This window comes from Eleginops maclovinus, chromosome 18 (assembly GCF_036324505.1).
Source record: "Eleginops maclovinus isolate JMC-PN-2008 ecotype Puerto Natales chromosome 18, JC_Emac_rtc_rv5, whole genome shotgun sequence".
NCBI classification, from domain to species: Eukaryota; Metazoa; Chordata; class Actinopteri; order Perciformes; family Eleginopidae; genus Eleginops; species Eleginops maclovinus.
Genome location: NC_086366.1, coordinates 14,737,233 through 14,750,980, shown reverse-complemented (window position 1 = coordinate 14,750,980; position 13,748 = coordinate 14,737,233). Strand labels below are relative to the sequence as shown.

Genomic DNA, 13,748 nt, shown 5'->3' with positions numbered 1-13,748 from the left:
TATTTATGTGGATGCAGTCCTATTGCGTATTTCTATTATGTACAATAATGCATTTCAACATTTTATGTGGGTGGCATATACTGCTAACCGTACGCATAGGGTCATCACTGCTGCGGACGCTTTAGTTAAGCTGTTTGTGTTGACAATATCTAAAGTCTCGCGAGGAGCTTCTCGGCAGTCTCGCGCGTTTGATTAGCACTACAAGCTACAAGCGGCTACAAGGCTAATGCCACGGGACATTCGTGCTAGGTCATGTGATCGATCTACATCCTCCTTGCTGTAGTCAGTTTTTCTGACTGACGAACATGGCGGATTATGAGGAGCGGCAGAGCCTGCTGGGAGATGAGGACAAGGGCAGACAGGCTGCCGAGGCTGCCGGGGGACCGGGCAGACCGCTGCCGGCTATCTGCGACCCCGGACACCTCCTGCACCGAATTGTCGTCCTGGTATTCATGTGCTTCTTGGGATTTGGTGAGCATTCAAAAGCCCCACTTCCCTAAGCACCCGTAATTGTTTCTTTTCCTCCTCATAAAAGGAAAGCTTGGTTTTGTTGCTCATGTGACGTTCAATAAATGCAATATCATTATTTGTAAAGTAAGTTAAAGTAGTTAATTCGTTACAGGAAGCTACTTCTGTTACGATAACCCAGCTGCACTTCAAACTCAAGTCATCCAGGTAATTCACCCTCTGTTAATGCATAGTTTTATACCACCATTTAATATCATTAATGCAACATTTTTCAACATTAATCCTACTTCTGAATGCTGCCATTAGATGTTGTTGTTTTTTTGTCCACATTCCTGTATTTACATCTAGAAACCATAACAGTTGATATGAGGACAATAATCTGATATGCTTCCTTCCTGACTGCTAGGATCTGGACCTGAACACTGCCAAGTTCATGCAGCTGTATGCCTGGTACTCTTGGCCTAATGTGGTTCTCTGCTTCTTTGGGGGATTCCTGCTCGATAGGGTATTTGGCATCAGGTACAAAGGCCAATATCTTCTATCATTGTACTATTTTTATGTTCGGTATGTCACCATAGCTGAAAGTGAAAGAGTTTCTGCTTTTCCATATTTTTTTGTTGCTTTTTTACAGACTGGGAACCATCATCTTTTCCCTATTTGTCTGTGTTGGACAGGTAGGTTTACTTTGTTATCTAATCATATTCATTATGTTATGAAATAGAGAATATACATTCCTTAAAGTATGTGCTTCTTTTAAATTATATATCTAAATATGAATGAAATGGTATTACTGTTTTTTAACTTTTCAACTTTGCAGGTAATATTTGCTACTGGAGCCTTGGTGAATCGCTTCTGGCTCATGGAAGTTGGACGTTTTGTATTTGGGTGAGCAAATTATTTTTGCAACATCCTTATATACCAGTGTCCAGTTCTCTGTATCTGTATTGCATGAGGGCGACTTTTCGGCAGCCAGATATCCACATATCCGATATCTGGCAACACAAAAGTCTTGAAAAATTCACCCTAGAAAACTGCATTCAATCTCAAATAATGTGTCCCAAAATTGGTAACAGCCCTTCAACACAGAAAAAAAATTATGATCAGGATGGTCATTTACTATCAATTGGCTTACATGCTTCACCTCTGTATTATTTCCTGAGCAGTATTGGAGGAGAGTCCCTGGCTGTGGCACAGAACACCTATGCAGTGAACTGGTTCAAAGGAAAGGAGCTGAATCTGGTTTTTGGCCTTCAGTTGAGCATGGCTCGCATAGTAAGGAAACAAAACATGCTAGTTGTTATCAAGTAACATATCAATATTTGTTTTGACTGTAGTCAAGGTCACTGAGCCCACTTTATAAGAATCCATATTTTTGATCAAGTAAATGTATGTTTATAGTCCATTCATGTTCCTCTCTACTCGTCTTAAGGGCAGCACAGTAAACATGAACATCATGGGCTGGGTGTACAGCAAAGTCGCTGCCCTCGTTGGCACTCCTGGACACACCGCACTAGGCGCATCACTCATGATAGGTAAATATCATGAATTTCCACTTTGGCTAGGGGTACATTTCTCATTCAAGATGAAGGCGTGACATTGGCAAGTGTTAAACATGAAGGGTCCTGTTGCAAGCGCTTTTTCTCTGTCTCTGCTATCGATACTAGATCCTTTCTTTGTAACTAATGATCTCAGATAACACACAGCATAGACATAGAGAAGTGTTTTAGAGAACTAAAAGTGCTGTTGGCTGGCTGTTACAGATGACTCACATGACTTAGAAGAAGTGTGACCTTTTTAGCCTTTTCTCTCCCTTTCTTACCTAGTTATACATAAAGGGCTTTTACTGTTGCACACCTCGCAGTTGTGTGTTTTAATCTATCATTTCTCTCCACTGCTACTGATAATCACACAATTGGAGATGAATTCACATGGACAAAAGAATCAATCAGCAGTCACCATAACTTAAAATCCTAGATAATCTAATCGCCAACATAAAACTTGAATTTACATTGCTCTGATTTCTCTTTTCTATGTGTAGCTGGTGTGACCTGCCTGTTTTCACTCACCTGTGCCTTGGTGTTGGGATTCCTTGACAAAAGAGCAGAGAAGATCCTCAACAAGGAACAAGGCAAAACAGGTAATCTATTCCAAGATTGTGTTTTTTTTTATCTTTAGTTTTTTCCTTTTTGACCTCCTCTGTCAATATTTACTAGAGTAAAGTCAGTGTTGACAATGGGAGAGTGTCGGGCTTCGTTTTGTTTTCACTGTTATCTACTTAAAATTGTCGTTCTGGCCAGACAGTTCATTGGATTCAGCACTTTCTCCACTGTGTTGTGGCTTTCTTTGTAAAAAGAGTTAAATTAATGTGTGTTTGTTTTTTCCTTTTGGAACAAATTGTATACTTTATCAGACAAGCCGTTCCAACTGTTCTGCATGTATTTTAATCTTGCATATTAGGTGAGGTGATCAAGTTGACTGACGTGAAAGACTTCCCCTTCACCCTGTGGCTCATCTTCTTCATTTGCGTTGGCTACTATGTTGCCATTTTTCCCTTTATTGGACTAGGACAGTGAGTATTTCATTAGTGTCTTTTACACACACAGTTGAGAGATACTATAATAACATGCTAACTCTGAAAACGGGGGCAATTGTACGCTAAAATTATGGAGTGCTAGTTTTAATATAATGCTTGAAGAAAATATCTTAACCATTCCTTGGGTAAAAATAAATGTAATTAAATTCAATACGGTGCGTATTATGTTTAAGTTGCATGGCATTAATTAAATGGACAACCCCTATGAAATCAGGATGCAGTCTGATCACAGCTTTAACAATGCATCCTTACAATGCTGTCTGCCATCAAACCCCAAATGGATGGAGCGGGAGTCAGAAATGGAAAGAGATTTGACAAATGGGTTTGCGGTGAAAGAAACTAATTGAGGACATTACAACCTCTATTTACTTCTTTGAAAGGCACTCTCAGATCACTTGGCAACTATCATGGGTTTTCTGTGTCTGTGCTTACAAAGCAAATACTGGTTATGCAAATGGGGCAGAAAACAATGAATAGAAGACGGAGACCTATCTGCTGCAAAAGTCAACTCAATTTTTCCTCCTTTTGTTGTCACATCAATATAAAGGTCGAGCAGCTCTCTGTACTGTGAGCCCAACATCTCGTCTTTTTATTTACAGGGTGTTCTTCATTGAAAAATTCAACTTCTCACCAGCTGAAGCCAGAGCTGTCAACAGGTAACTCGCATCAGGCATTTTTGAACAATCCTCCAGTCTGCGGTTTCTGATTTATTTAGCATTTCCTTCATGGCCTGTATATTCTTTGATCTAATGGACAGCTGGCCAATTTACATTTCCAGCGTGGCTTTAGCAGATTTTCACCTGAGAAATGATAAGACACTGGAAACTTTGAATGAAGAATACTTTTAAGATGTCATATGACAAAAAAGTCATCTCACACATAAATTCTGACTTTAGCACGTCTTTTCTGAACTCAAATTTCCGTTGCTAAGCAGCCTAAACTACAGCATGACATAATTTAATTTGCCTTGGTTCTAGTCATAAAAAATGAATACCCTTCTCTTTTTTTCACAGTATTGTGTACATCATCTCAGCCCCTGCATCTCCAGTTCTAGGCTTCATGGTGGATAGGACGGGCAAGAACGTGATTTGGGTAATGGTTGCAGTGATCACAACACTTGCTGCTCACATGATGCTGGCCTTCACCTTCTGGAACCCATGGATCGCCATGGTAATGCCCCTGACAACTCTTTTGACCTGTACCCTGACAAAATTGTATTTTTTTACATTTAGAAAGAGTGATAGGGTTAGTTGTATGAAGGAATGACACTGTTGGTAGTCACAGTACATTCACTGCGCCTGTGAGGCTGAAGGATGTGAGTCAAAGTGGGTGAAGATACAAGTTCCTCTAAACACAAAGTGCACTTAAAGTTGCACACTCATTGATTTTTCTTTGTGGAGAGAACTTTTGTGTTTAATGGTGAGGTGTACCTGCAGCCTGAGGTGGTAGGAATGATATTTGTTTGCGTTTAGAGAAATGACAAAATAATGTAACTGCTGATTGTATTTTTATTTAGTGTTAAAACACTATTTTAAGGAACTGGATAAACATATAAGTAAATATTTCTATTGCACCACTTCTACATTTCCAGTATTGGTTGTTAAATATATATTGTCATATACTATGTTATCTATGCAGCTGTGTCTTCTGTTTTCCAGTCTCTGCTGGGTGTTTCCTATTCCTTATTGGCCTGTGCACTGTGGCCCATGGTGGCCTTTGTGGTACCAGAGCATCAGCTGGGGACAGCCTATGGCTTGTATGTAATTGAAATGGCTAGAAAAGTACCAATATCATACATTTTCAGTGTGCTAACTAACAGTTGTGATTGACAATTGTTGTTGTTTATAATTAAAACTGATGTTGATCTTCTGCTTTTGTCCCTCAGCATGCAGTCCATCCAGAACCTGGGACTGGCTCTCATTGCCATGGCAGCAGGAGCTATCCTAGACACCCGAGGATACCTGTTTTTAGAAGTGTTTTTCTGCGTCTGCATCTGCGGTAAGGTCTTTCTGTGTGTTTGTGTGTTGGTTTATGAATCTTTCCAACTCCTTTTAGACACATTTGAGTGACATGGTCAGTGACTTCCCACATTTTCCCCTTATTTCCTGCAGTTGCACTGATAGCAGTGGTGATGCTGTACTTTGTGGATTATCTCAAAGGTAACAGAAGACTGAAGCTTTGAGATCACTGCTTTACTTCTCCTCTCTGCTCTTCCTCTCCATACTGTCTCAGTGTTCTCTACCAAATCGATCATATTCTATTTATCTTATGAACGCTCTTCACTTTACCCTGTTACTCGTCAGCACTCGCCTCTTAATTTGGCTTTCTCCCTCTCTTGCTCCAGGAGGAGATTTGAACATGTCAGCTGCAGACCGAGCCAAACTCCTAAAAGAATCCACTTCAGACGCAGAGTGAGTAGTTTTGACCCTACACCCTCCTTTGCCTCTTCTACCATCTTACCCTAAATTTAGACAAGCATCTCATAAACATGATTACTAATGAAGTTACTTATTTAATCAATTGGTGTAGGCATATGTTGGTACATATGCAAGAGCCACTGTACTAATTTGCTTCTAGTCAGTATGTCAAGTTAGCTATAACATATAATTCAACAAATGATGTATGATTGTGTATGATTTTGAATGTCACTGGTACAGACGAGTGATGTTTTTATGGATTTGTTCTTTATTTTACACTCCAAACACATGACTTGCACCCAAAGTTGCAGAATCTTGCATTTTTTTAACAGCATATCCACAACTCCATAGTTTTACTAGGTGCAGGAGTTCAGAGAAGAGATCAGTCACTTTATCATGGAAATGTTGACTGGTAGGGTATGAATTCATTCTTGGTTGTTACAGCAAATATATGTATGGCCTCTGAAAATAGGATACCATTTGTCATTTGTTGACATATCTATAATTATTGAATTTTAAAGAGAATAACATTTGTGAAAATACAGGAGTGAACACAGACAAAATGAAAAAAAAAAAAGGACACTTCATACGTGGTTTTGTCTTAGCTTGTCTAAACTACTTTAAAACAACCAAATCAAAGCGATGTCAGCAGTATAACTGTCCTTTGCTTAAAGACTTTAATTGTTTGGTGGCAAAGCACTCATGCGCTTTTTGTATAAGGGCTTAATGTACGAAGACTTTGATGACTACAACATGAAAGAGGAAATGCATACTATGTAGGCATAACCAAGTGGTTACATTTTTTTAGGTTGCAGTTGCCCTTTAACATCAACCACTTGTGGTTACTTTATGTTTGTTATGTAAAAACAGAACAACCAAGTTTTTCTGGTGCAACTATACTTTCTGTTCTCACAAGTTGCATAAGAATGGTACAGAGATAAGATCTGTGTTTGTTTATACCGCCGCCTCTTTGTCTCTTTTTATCTGTTTCTCTAATTTATTTATCTGTCAATCTATTTACATATGTTCTTTTATTTTGTCTTGTTGTGAATATACAGACTAATATTTTCTGGTCTGTTCTGTGACTGATATTTTCCAGATGATGATGATGATGATGATGATGATGATGATGATGAAAGGGAACACATAGTCCTGGGCTTCAGAGACAGCAGGCTGCACTGTCCACCCCAGAGCTGTCAATCAACTGCCACAGGGCGGGACTGCACTACTGACTCTGCCCACTCTTCCCATCACAACTGACTGTCTGAACAAAACCAACCTTTTTATTAATAGCTTATTATGTCCCTACCAGGAGGACACTGACCAATGACACATCTCAGTTTGGCCTCAATACTGAGTTCATATCAACCACTGACTTGTGCGTGCGTGGGTGTGTCAAACTTCCGTTGAAAGTCAAGATGCATTGATAGTGTTTTTCAACCATTTTAAATGTTAAGCAAACACGAGACGCATATCCTGTGGAAAGGTGCCTATATTAGATAGATAGTTTGATTTTATGACATGGTAATGGATCATGCAATATAGGATTTCTCTACATTATCGCAATTGTTTTAAATGTATATAATGGAAACTTTATGGATGTTTTTATGTTTTTGTTCCAAGTTGTTTTCAGAACAACTCTGTTATTCGCCTTTTTTCAACTCAGCAGTTTGTTTATGTACATAGCAGTTGTCAGCGTTCACAATAGTTGCCAACCAAAATCCTCCTCAATGGACTTTCATACTAAATTCAAATCATATGCGTCATTGACCTTTTATGGTTTATAATGTCTAAAAGAGCATAGCTCTCTATTGTTTAAACCTTTGATGTTTAATTATTTTATATCTAAATTCCTTTACGTGCTCTTTACTGATTTTGAAAGATAAAGATTCATTTTCTTTTGCCTCATCAAATAATGTATTCCTATAATGATCTGAAAGACAAGAAAAAGAAAGAGGCTCACTTTCAAGTGCATATACCCATGTAATAGCACTTTTACAAACATTTTTTTTATCACCTTTAAATCATGTTTTAAACTATTTTGCTGCATTTTCTTGCTCAGGTAACTAAGTGGTATTAAGCATTGCCCCATATTTCTACTTGCTTAATCAAAATATTCACTCATTCCAGTGAAGTGGGAAGAGATTTATCCCTGTGTTGTTATCAGGGTCGGAAACTGGCGGATAAACAATCACTACCTCAGTTGTTGAAACAAGTCATCAAATAATTAAGAGGAACGCCCACCAAAAAAAGTTGTATTGTTTTACCTCACATAGTTTGACTTCTCACTTTACTGCAGTGATTTAGACGTGTTTTATAGGGCATTTCCTTGCACTGTATGATTACTAGTGATGGTTAGACTAGAATCAGAGTCTTAATCTGCTTTTCAATCTGGTGTTAAGTTACCTTATAGAGCCCAACCCCTGCAAGAAGCTGGTTGCATAGTTAAAATGTTGTGATTGCACATTATAATGACCAGAATGTCATACTGTACAACCAGAAACATGCCGCTCTCCTCACCTATCACACATTTGCACAATGGTGGTTAACTGAGAGTATTTGTGTGAAAGTATCAACTGTTATTGAGCTGTGTACAAGAAATGACACAAGATCCATTGTCCAATGAAAGACAGTGAGCTTGTATGGAAAGCCACTAAAATGTTTATATTTTTGTAGAACCAAATCACAATTGTTAATAATACAATGGCATGTAATTAAACGCAACTATTTGAAAGCATTTGAACTTGCTCTAATTGTGCAATTGTTTTTTTCTGCATGGGTTTGTGTTCCCTGCACCAATTGTAATAAGGTGTTATTTCAGCGTTGTGCAGCAGACTGTGCCTGATTAATCCTGTCTGTTATATAGAAATAATAGTGCTTGTTAGTTCTAGCAGGAGATGATAAGAATGTCAACATTATTATTCCTGCAGGATTAAAAGGCGATCCAGTAGGGTGTCAGAGGGTGAGTTGGCTAGATTGGCACATATGTCTGCTTTTGGCTTACGCAACCGGTACCTCTCAAGGCTGGGTGCACAGGTATGTACACATCACTTATGCTTTGACTCAATTCAAACAGAAATCCCATTATTTCCTAATTCAGTTTTCAAAACGTCACACTGGCAATGCATTTGTTTTTAAAAGAAGACCAGGAGAATTGGTTTTACTGCTTCACTTTATAATCCAACACTTTATTTCCCTTCACTTTATTTTTCTTGTGCTCTCTGCTCTCAGCTCCCAGACCACTGCTCTTCCCATCTGTCATCACTTGCATACAGGAGTGTTCTGAAATGATGCCTTTCATTCAGCTGCTCCTTCAGCGCTGTAGCTCTGTGGCTCCAGACAAGGATGCATTAAGAAAGAGGGTACCTACAATGTGTCCCTGTTTACAGAAATACTTAAGCACTTTTTGCCTTCAAGGTATCCTTCACAGAAGTGACTGATATCCTGAAAATGTAGACTGGTAGCCTATGTGTACTATCATTAGCATCACCTAAGACATTCTTTTTCAGTTTTTTGTATTTGCTCCACCATATCTTGTGTGCCTTTTGCTAGAAACCACAACATAAATATTTATTTTTCTATGAGTATGTGTAATAAAATAAAAAGCTAATGCTATATGTTGCCTGTAGATGCTGTTCTTGGGTCTGGTCTAGAGGCTTAGCCCTCTGCTGACGACAGAGGGCACCAGTTCCCTCAAATGTTATACGTCACCTCTGGCCACATTATCATTGGTTATAAAAACCAGCTTTGCAGGACATACAATCTCTAACTTTGCTTTTAGTTCAGGTTTAATAGGTTGCAATATGTTAGTGGAAATAAAAGATGCCCCACAAGTCAGTGCCTTGTGGGATTTGTTGAAGTTTGCAAAATAATAATTAAACAGTATAGACAGTGGTATCATTTCGGAATTAATACTGCACTGACTTATTTTAAAAGTCACTTATGGAAAATTGAGACTTCCAAAGGATGCTCTCTACCCCCCGGACCTGTTAGTGCTGCCTTCGTCCACCAGACACACGGTGGGCTCTACTCTTTTCCTCTTCATCCACAGCCAGGCCCGCAGCTTCCTACGTTGCCCATCACTGCCCAAAAAGTAGAGGAGAGGGTTTGCGCAGCAGTTAAAGCTGACCACAGGCTTCCACATCTTGAAGGAAATCATGACTATGTTCAAAAGATGACAGTCCCCGGCCATGTACACCCTCACAAACAAGTAGACGGTCCGGGCAATGTGATAAGGGACAAAACACACCACAAACACGAGACACACAACTAAGAGAGTGTAAAGAGACTTGTTGCGCATACGAGCAGTCCTGGCGTGAGAGATGCTGTCCGTGGCCCTACAGTGAAGCGCCGTCATCATGGAGCAGTAACAGGTGATAACAACGAGGAATGGGATCAGAAACCCCACTATGGTTAAAAACAGCCCATAAGCGAAGTACTCTTTAAATCTCTCTGGGCTGGTCATTTCAAAGCACACTGTCATGTTGTTGATGACACCCGTGTGTGCAAAGACCAGTGTCGGTAAAATCTCTGCAGTCGCCAGGATCCACACCGATCCTGACGCCAAGATGGCCAGTTTTTTGGTCCTAAGGCGCACACCAGCAATAGGGAAGCACACTCCGATGAAACGGTGCACGCTGACGCACGTGAGAAACATCATGCTACAGTGGAGGTTGACGAAGAAGAAAAACCTGACGCTTTTACAGATGATGTTGCCGAAGGGCCACACGCCGCCCATGGCGTTGCTGATGATGAGAGGTGGCAAAGCCAGCACGTAGAGGAGATCCGCCACCGCCAGGTTGGTCATGTAGATGACCGTGCTGCTCCAGCGGCGCGTCCGACCGAAAATGTACCACAACAGGGCGCCGTTCAAACTCAAGCCCAGCAGAAACACGAGGCTGTAGGACACTGGTAGAAGGATCCTTTTATAGTAGTTGTTAACTGGACAGATTTGGAAGTCCTCCATTCAAATAAATGTTTTGATAAGTTGGAGGCCTCTAGTTACTTAACTTGAGAGTACATTCACTTAGTTCTCCTTGCAGCTCACCTGTCTGCAGCTCACCTCCGTTCTCTTTAAGGATGACGTGTGCTTCGTTAAAAAATGGCACCAAATATATGTGTTTGTTCTACTCTTGCTTCCCCCCTGGTCTCAGCCCACACCTGTGTGATGTAAACCATTATAACGCCATATCTAGGATATGAGCAAATAGACTGGCAAATATTAGGCTGTAGATGCTGTAGTAAGAGATCACCCCTTCCCCAGAGAGCAGGTGTGCAGAATAACTAATGCTGTGATTATAGCCAATTAAGTTAAATGACACGGTCTACACACGCGCGGTGGGCGCTGTATCAAAACGCACGCAAGCTCAGCGTCCCATTGGCTGCAACATACAAGTCTGGTGTCTCTCCCGCTGCTCCCGACTCAAGGTGTTCACTTCATCTCTGTCTGACCACGGAGAGAGGGAGAGCTCGTCATGCTGAGGAACGGCACGTACAGGTTAGTGTCACATCCACCGACTGTTCTTAGTCATACATGTATCGCAACAGTGTTTATTTAGGACTAACGAGCAGCTCCAGTACAGGCTGCTTCGACATGCACTGATGAGTGATATAATTCTGCATAACGGTACTCTGCAGCCGCACACAGTGAAGATTTATCATTCACTGAGGGCTTATAGTATTTATTTTATATTTGGGGAGTTTGTGTATCCTAATTTGAGCGCTGTCCTTCCAGAAGCATGTATCAGGGAGAAGAGGCGAGGCTGCGCAGCGGGACTCTGGCTGTGGCTCGGGAGAGGAAACACCTTGCTCTGTGCATTAATAACCAGGTAAGAGCCATCGAGGACAGAGGGCAATCGACTAGTACAGTATTATGGCTTAACTGTGAACAGTATACATATCCCTGGAAAGACATTGCTAATGGATGATGGGACCTCTTCTGGTGAGGGAACATTTCAGCAATGATGTAACTCACTTTCTGATCTTTTTTTGGAGCAGTAAGTTGATGCTCAGTAGCAAAGTCTCTAATGGCACAAAGAAGCCCATAGACCTAGAAACACATTTTATGTTTTATATCTGCAAGACTAAAACTCTCCTCCTGCATCCATGTACCCTACATTGCTTTGAATTTAGCTTCTCTTCATGCAAATGGCACAATTGAATAATTTCAATTTGGTTTGGGGAATTGCTTTTTCATGTTGGCTTGAAGCCCTAACCATTTTGTCATTTTTGTCAGCAGCTGGAAATGTTTCATAAATAATACATATTGGAAATCCAGCTAAATATAATTTCACTCCTAATTTGTTATTATGGCCAAATAATACAAAATCCAGATCATATTACATTTCTATACAAAAGAAACACATATTTGATTTGGTTTATTGTGTGTTTTCTTGTTTCTGGCTAATAAATGACACTCAAAATATGTGTGTGTGGAGAGAAGGTATTTTGCATGTTTCAAAACTTTAACAGTTGGTTTGTGAACAAGGGTTGATGTAATTTACTTCCTAATTTAAATAAGATGCTAGAATCATCTTTAACAGAATATGTGTGTGATTGGGTGAGTGTTAGGTGCACAAGTTCACCTGGTTGTTCTGAGCTTCTGAATATTTAATGCCAGTGATGTGGTGTTGCGCATTATTGGCGGCAGGGGATATTGAGCGCGTGAGCTTTGAAAGCACTGTTCCATCACAGCACCTGACTCACTGCAATATATTATGGTGGCGCAACCCCCCAAAACACACACACACACACACACACACACACACACACACACACACACACACACACACACACACACACACACACACACACACACACACACACACACACACACACACACACACACACACACACACACACACACATAGTCTTGTTCATTGCATCTTCCTTTAACTCTAATTTTGACTTCAGATGTGTACCACTGCACCACTTGACAGTAGTATTTTTTTATTGCTCTCAAAAAATGGATTTTCCAAATGAATCCAACTTAACTCTGTGAGAGATCATGTCAGAGGAGGGTCATTTAGGACTGCCAGGGAGGATATGAAGAAGCTTGATGTAGTACTAACCAGTAATTGGCATGTGAATTATGAGTGAAGACAGAAATGCATGTTATTGGATATGAAGGCTGCTCCACTTGCTGTGTCTGTGAGTGATTCAGATTCATGGCAGAGGCGTGAACCCCCAGAGAAAGACATTAATCTATCCAGCTATTACCTCATAATCAATGGGACAGATGAATTTTACGGCCATGAGCTCTTGTTGTTAAACATTTTACACAGAGCTTATTTAAACAGCATGCCACAGGGAGTCACATGTAATGGGGTTCGCATGAAATATACAATACAGGAAACATTGTTGACACAGCACTTGCAGCTGGAATTTTGAAATAATTTTGTATCACACCTGAAGCCCCTTGTTGCTCTTTAGGCAGTGAACATGCAGAAATATTTTTATTTTTAATGAATTGTGTGCTTAACAGGAACAAAAATCCAGTATAAACAAGTGCAGGGCAGCTTCAGTTCACCAACCAGACACAGATACGGCATACCATAATATATAAAGGGATGTACAGTACATAGTGGGAGTGTGGTGCAAGGGAAGGGTGTCATATTTCAGAAGTGCATTATCATCTCTCCCCCAGTGGGACATAGCTGTGCTGAGTGCTGTTTGCGCCAGCTCACTCAGACTCCGCGATTGAGTCGTAATAACCTGCGCTGGAGCGAAATGAGGCTGCACACTGACAGATAGGTAACTCTTGCCCTGCCAAGATCATTTTAGTGTGTGTGTGTTCATCTGTGCTCTGGTGTAATGCCACAGGATTTTTTTTTTTTTTAATGAGAATGCACAATAACTCTAAAACATATACACGAAGATGCTTGGCCATACACTATGCTGTCAGTTTTTGAAATAATATCTAACCAAACCCAGTACCATGTCAGGGAAAGTGAGTCTTAAGGAGAGAGCTTAGTCTTTGATCACTGAAAGAATCTCCCACAATGATGGGCATATATGTGGACATGCTCTGACTTACTCCCTCACCCTATGTTAACTGAATTCACTTTCTATTGGATGAAAGTAGCAGAGGGAATTTTCCCAAGCTCTCCATTTTGCATTTTGATAGACTATACAGTATTTTTTCTCACTCTCACACCTCCTTCATCTCGTCGCAACCCAACTTCACTTCCCGTGGTGTCTTTCTCTTCTCCTTCTCCTGTCCCTATTTATTTTTAACATTTGGCCTACTCTTCCTACTTACTGATAGCCTC

General features: G+C 40.3%; 3 protein-coding genes across 5 annotated transcripts in view; 2 read left to right on the top strand and 1 right to left on the bottom strand.

Moving 5' to 3' along the window:
• The first annotated feature begins 236 nt into the window (after positions 1-236).
• On the top strand, positions 237-9,180 carry mfsd1 (major facilitator superfamily domain containing 1). Of its 3 annotated transcripts, XM_063907158.1 has the most exons (17): positions 238-471; positions 623-675; positions 875-987; positions 1,100-1,142; positions 1,286-1,353; positions 1,632-1,740; positions 1,898-2,000; positions 2,507-2,605; positions 2,926-3,037; positions 3,661-3,717; positions 4,075-4,231; positions 4,720-4,817; positions 4,947-5,059; positions 5,173-5,220; positions 5,406-5,472; positions 8,409-8,514; positions 8,710-9,180. In XM_063907158.1, the coding sequence occupies exons 1-17, from the start codon at positions 306-308 to the stop codon at positions 8,767-8,769; spliced, it is 1,572 nt and encodes a 523-aa protein (XP_063763228.1). In that variant the 5' UTR covers positions 238-305; the 3' UTR covers positions 8,770-9,180. The 3 variants fall into 3 exon arrangements, with proteins under 3 accessions (XP_063763227.1, XP_063763228.1, XP_063763229.1); XM_063907157.1 differs by having other exon boundaries at positions 237-471; positions 8,409-8,752; XM_063907159.1 differs by lacking the exons at positions 8,409-8,514; positions 8,710-9,180 and adding an exon at positions 6,578-8,221.
• Positions 9,181-9,451: 271 nt separating this feature from the next.
• Positions 9,452-10,444, bottom strand: LOC134880468 (P2Y purinoceptor 3-like). The gene has a single exon (XM_063907413.1). The coding sequence runs from the start codon at positions 10,442-10,444 to the stop codon at positions 9,452-9,454; it is 993 nt and encodes a 330-aa protein (XP_063763483.1).
• Positions 10,445-10,867: 423 nt separating this feature from the next.
• The window catches only part of schip1 (schwannomin interacting protein 1), a 182,317-nt gene continuing 179,436 nt past the window's right edge, over positions 10,868-13,748 (top strand). The window contains exons 1-2 of the mRNA XM_063906737.1: positions 10,868-10,975; positions 11,213-11,306. Coding sequence (XP_063762807.1) covers positions 10,953-10,975; positions 11,213-11,306 — 117 coding nt within the window. The 5' untranslated portion in view covers positions 10,868-10,952. The remainder of the gene's footprint in view (positions 10,976-11,212; positions 11,307-13,748) is intronic.